The 5,313-nt window shown below is 46.9% G+C and overlaps 1 protein-coding gene across 1 annotated transcript in view; it reads left to right on the plus strand.

Annotated features, from left to right (window-relative positions):
* Positions 1-3,273, plus strand: part of LOC142068386 (uncharacterized) — a 67,295-nt gene extending 64,022 nt beyond the window's left edge. Inside the window, 2 exon segments of the mRNA XM_075123801.1 lie at positions 661-2,017; positions 2,019-3,273. Coding sequence (XP_074979902.1) covers positions 661-2,017; positions 2,019-2,310 — 1,649 coding nt within the window. The 3' untranslated portion in view covers positions 2,311-3,273.
* Positions 3,274-5,313: the final 2,040 nt, after the last annotated feature.

The following is a 5,313-nucleotide window of genomic DNA, read 5'->3' on the forward strand; positions in this document are numbered from 1 at the left end:
CTGGGGGGCCAGTCCGGGGGCTAGGGAAGTGGGGGCTGCTGTTACTAGGGGGGGTTGGTGAGGCTTCCTACCGGCTCCGTCCCTGCAGAGTGTTGTATACCTTTGGGTACCTGGTGAGCTGACCCTGGGATTTTACTGGTCTACCGTGGACTGTGGTTGAACTAATATATAAACCTATACATTCAGCTGATCTCCCCTTTCTTTCCAATTTACAAACTTGATATCATTTCCCACCTGGAACAAAGGGAAGAGTTTTGGGCCCCAGAGGTCAAAGGAAAGAGAGATTCTTAGAGTTCACTATACTGGTGAGGAGACATTAAACAAACTCAGAATCTGTAAGTGTCCGGAGGAAAGAGCTGGGATTCCACACAAAGACCATGAGAGCTTTCTAAGTTCAGGAGTCTCCTCAGGAGGTGTTGTAACTTCAGGGTACATATCACTCATGCCCTCCTACTGATTCTGACTGACACCTGGCAGTACCTCCCTCCCTTCCCATTGAGAGCTTGGGTGGGATCTTGCGGCAGAATTGATCCCTTCCTCTCTCCCATAGAAGGGAAGAGTTTGGGGGAATTCAGATCCCGATTTTTATTTTCTCTCACTCTAGCTCTTATTTGGGTTTGCCCCTCCCTTTTCCTGAGGCTTCTCTCTGCATCCCAACAGGTGATGGGACGGTGAGGAAGAACAAGGAGCAGAAACCCCAGCATGAAGACGCTGAGCAAGTGGAACCAAATGGGGTATTATCACAAAGATCCAAAGGGAAAGTGTTCAGGAGTAATGAGCAGCGAAAAGCCTGTCAGAGTCAGGAGACGCCGGAGAGCGAACGGGGAAACCAGAAAGGGGAGAATGTATGTAAACCGATGAATGGGTGGGGAACTCAGAAGGACCTCAAAGAAACAGTAACCCAGCAGAAAATACTCACAGAAAAGAGAAAAAATACATGCACTGAGTGCGGGAAACATTTCAGTTACCACTCAGGCCTTGTTAGACATGAGATAATTCACATGAAAGAGAGACCCTACGAATGCAGTGAATGTGGGAAAAGTTTCACTCAGAGCTTAAAACTTATTACGCACCAGAGAATTCACACAGGGGAGAGACCCTATGAATGCTGCGAGTGTGGGAAACGCTTCACTCGGAGATCAAACCTTTTTACGCATCAGAGAATCCACACAGGAGAGAGACCCTATGAATGCAGTGAGTGTGGGACAAACTTCACTGACAGTTCAGCCCTTCTTAAACATCAAAGGATCCACGTGGGAGAGAGACCCTATGAATGCTGTGAGTGCGGGAAAAGCTTCACTCAGCAAGCAAGCCTTCTTACACATCAGAGAATCCATACAGGGGAGAGACCCTATGCATGCTCTGAGTGCAGGAAAAGTTTTACTAGGCGCTCAAACCTTATTACGCATCAGAGAACCCACACAGGGGAGAGACCCTATGAATGCCGTGAGTGTGGGAAAAACTTCACTGACAGCTCAGCCCTTCTTAAACATCAAAGAATCCACACAGGAGAGAGACCCTACGTATGCTGTGAGTGCGGGAAAAGCTTCACACGGAGCTCAAACCTTATTACTCATCAGAGAATACATACAGGGGAGAGACCCTATGAATGTTGTGAGTGTGGGACAAACTTCATTGACAGCTCAGCCCTTCTTAAACATCAGAGAATCCACACAGGAGAGAGACCTTATGAATGCTATGAGTGCGGGAAAACCTTCACTCAGAGCTCAAAACTGGTCACACATCAGAGAACCCACACAGGGGAGAGACCCTATGAATGCTGTAAGTGCGGGAAAACCTTTATTCAGAGCTCAGACCTTATTAGACATGAGAGAATCCACACGGGGGAGAGACCTTATGAATGCTGCGAGTGCGGGAAAAGCTTCACTCAAATCTCAAGCCTTATTACACACCAGAGAATCCATGTGGGAGAGAGACCCTATGAATGCTGCGAGTGTGGGAAAAGCTTCACTCAGAGCTCATACCTTATTAGACATCAAAGAACCCATAAAGGAGAGCATTTATGAATGCTGTGGGTGTGGGAATGGCTTTACTCAGGGTTCAGCCCTTTTTTATCATAAGAAAGTCCTCACCAGAGAGAGATCCTCGCAGTGCTGTGAGTGCGGGAAAAGATTCACACAGAGCTCAGACCTTACTACGCATCAGAGAATCCACATATGAGAGAGACCCTATGAGAGTTATGAGTGTGGGAAAAGCTTCATTCAGAACGCATCTGTCATCAGAGAAACTGTAAGGGGGAACAACACCATGAAACCCTTGTCTAGAACTGTCAAACTTTTTTTTTTTTAAGTCTTTTGCTGTTTCCGACATGCAATGCAGCTTGCACCGTTTGCGTCACCATAGTCCCTCAGCTCCGCCAGGTGAGTGGCCCACTTTTGCCTCTTGCAGCTCAACCTTCTTTGGGTTTCAGAGGAGCAGCCGTTTTAGTCTGTATCCTCAAAAAGAAAAGGAGGACTTGTGGCACCTTTGAGACTAACCAATTTATTTGAGCATAAGCTAGCTCACGAAAGTTTATGCTCAAATAAATTGGTTAGTCTCTAAGGTGCCACAAGTACTCCTTCTCTTCTTTTGGGTTGAATCCCATGGTCCTTTCTATCAACCCCATTGTCCTATGACTCTTAGAAGTATGTGTCCTTCCTATCAGGAATGTCCAGGAATGTCTGTCTCCTCAGGTGGAGGACATAGGTATGACCTCAGCTAGCTAAATGGAGGTAAAATTTACTTGACCCCGATCACCATGATTTCCATGGAGTTAGCTAGTTTGCCTTCGCTTTTCTTATGTAAAAAAAAAACAACAATTTTTCCTGTAAAGCCATGTATACTGGCTGGGGTGATCTAGAACATTTCCTCCTCACCTGACCTAACCTCCATCACATTTCCTAGTCTAAACAAACCTGGAGAATCACATTTTTACTCTTCCTACCACTGCAAAGTTGTTGTTCGAGTCACCGTGTACCCCTCTGAGGAGAGATTGTCTCATTCCCCGTCCTCACAATGCCCAGGGTTGCGCTGAACTGTAGTTGTTTTTCCTTCCATTTTTCTCATTTAAAATAAATGTTAATAGAACAAAAAGCAGGAACGGGGTGGGAAGAAAAGGATATGGGATGTGTCGGAGGGATCCCCTCCTTCCCCATCACTCCAGAACTCTAACCTTCCATCTCAGCCATGCAGAGGTTATCTTCTTTATGGAATCATACAATCATAGAAGATTAGGGTTGGAAGAGACCTCAGGAGGTCATCTAGTCCAACCCCCTGCTCAAAGCAGGACCAACCCCAACTAAATCATCCCAGCCAGGGCTTTGTCAAGCCGGGCCGTAAAAACTGCTCAGGAAGGAGATTCCAACACCTCCCTAGGTAACGCATTCCAGTGCTTCATCACCCTCCTAGTGAAATAGTGTTTCCTATTATCCAACCTAGACCTCCCCACTGCAACTTGAGACCATTACTCCTCGTTCTGTCATCTGCCACCACTGAGAACAGCCGAGCTCCCTCCTCTTCGGAGCCCCTCTTCAGGTAGTTGAAGGCTGCTATCAAATCCCCCCTCACTCTTCTCTTCCACAGACTAAATAGGCCCAGTTCCCTCAGCCTCTCCTCATAAGCCAAGTGCCCCAGCCCCCTAATCATTTTCATTGCCCTCTGCTGGACTCTGTCCAATTTGTCCACATCCCATCTGTAGCGGGGGGACCAAAATTGGATGCAATACTCCAGATGTGGCCTCACCAGTGCCAAATAGAGTGAAATAATCACTGCCTTCGATCGGCTGGCAGTGCTCCTACTAATGCAGCCCAATAGGCCATTAGCCTTCTTGGCAACAAGGGCACACTGTTGACTCATATCCAGCTTCTCGTCCACTTTAACCCCTAGGTCCTTTTCTGCAGAACTGCTGCCGAGCCATTCGGTCCCTAGTCTGTAGCAGTGCATGGGATTCTTCCTTCCTAAGGGCAGGACTCTGCACTTGTCCTTGTTGGACCTCCTCAGATTTCTTTTAGCCCAATCCTCCAATTTGTCTAGGTTACTCTGGACCCTATCCCTACCCTCCAGCGTATCTACCTCTCCCCCAGCTTAGTGTCATCTGCGAACTTGCAATCCACACCATCCTCCAGATCATTAACGAAGATGTTGAACAAAACTGACCCCTGGGGCACTCCGCTTGATACTGGCTGCAAACTAAACATGGAGTCATTGATCACTACCCGTTGAGCCCGACGATTTAGCCAGCTTTCTGTCCACCTTATAGTCCATTCATCCAATCCATACTTTTTTAACTTGCTGGCAAGAATACTGTGGGAGACCGTATCAAAAGCTTTGCTAAAGTCAAGATCTATCATGTCCACCATTTTTCCCATATCCACAGAGCCAGTTATCTCACCACAGAAGGCAATCAGGTTGGTCAGGCATGACTTGCCCTTGGTGAATCCATGCTGACTGTTCCTGATCACTTTCCTCTCCTCCAAGTGTTTCCAAATGGTTTCCTTGAGGACCTGCTCCATGATTTTTCCAGGGACTGAGGTGAGGCTGACTGGTCTGTAGTTCCCCAGATTGTTGTTCTTCTATTTTTTAAAGATGGGCACTATATTTCTCTTTTTCCAATCATCCGGGACCTCCCCGATTGCCACGAGTTTTCAAAGATCGTGCTCAATAGCTCTGCAATCACATGAGCCAACTCCCTCAGCACCCTTGCATGCATTAGATCCAGACCCATGGGCTTCTGCATGTCCAGCTTTTCTAAATAGTTCTTAACCTGCTCTTTCACCACTTGAGGGCTGCTCAGTGTCACTAGGGCGGGAGATCATAGATTCATAGAACTGGAAGGGACCTCAAGAGGTCCCTCTAGTCCAGTCCCCTGCACTCATGGCAGGACTAAGTATTATCTAGACCATCCCTGACAGGTGTTTGTCTAACCTGCTCTTAAAAATCTCCAATGGTGCAGATTCCACAACCTCCCTCGGCAGTTTATTCCAGTGCTTAACAGTTAGGAAGTTTTTCCTCATGTCCACCCTGAACTGTCCTTGCTGCAATTTAAGCCCATTGCTTCTTGTCCTGTCCTCAGAGGTTAAGAAGAAGAATTTTTCTCCCTCCTCATTCAAACAACCTTTTATATGCTTGAAGTTGATGAAAGTTTCAAAGGGGAATTCAAATGGATCAAAAACAGAGTATTATAACCCGGGGTTCTTTCAACCCAAAGCTCTAGGTAACTTTATTCTGTGCCAGGTGGTGTCAGGAAATAAATCCGTGGAGACATGGCCACCCAACCAATAACTTGCTGGCACAAACAATACAATACAAGAGGGG

Source organism: Caretta caretta, chromosome 28 (assembly GCF_965140235.1).
Source record: "Caretta caretta isolate rCarCar2 chromosome 28, rCarCar1.hap1, whole genome shotgun sequence".
Taxonomy (NCBI): domain Eukaryota; kingdom Metazoa; phylum Chordata; order Testudines; family Cheloniidae; genus Caretta; species Caretta caretta.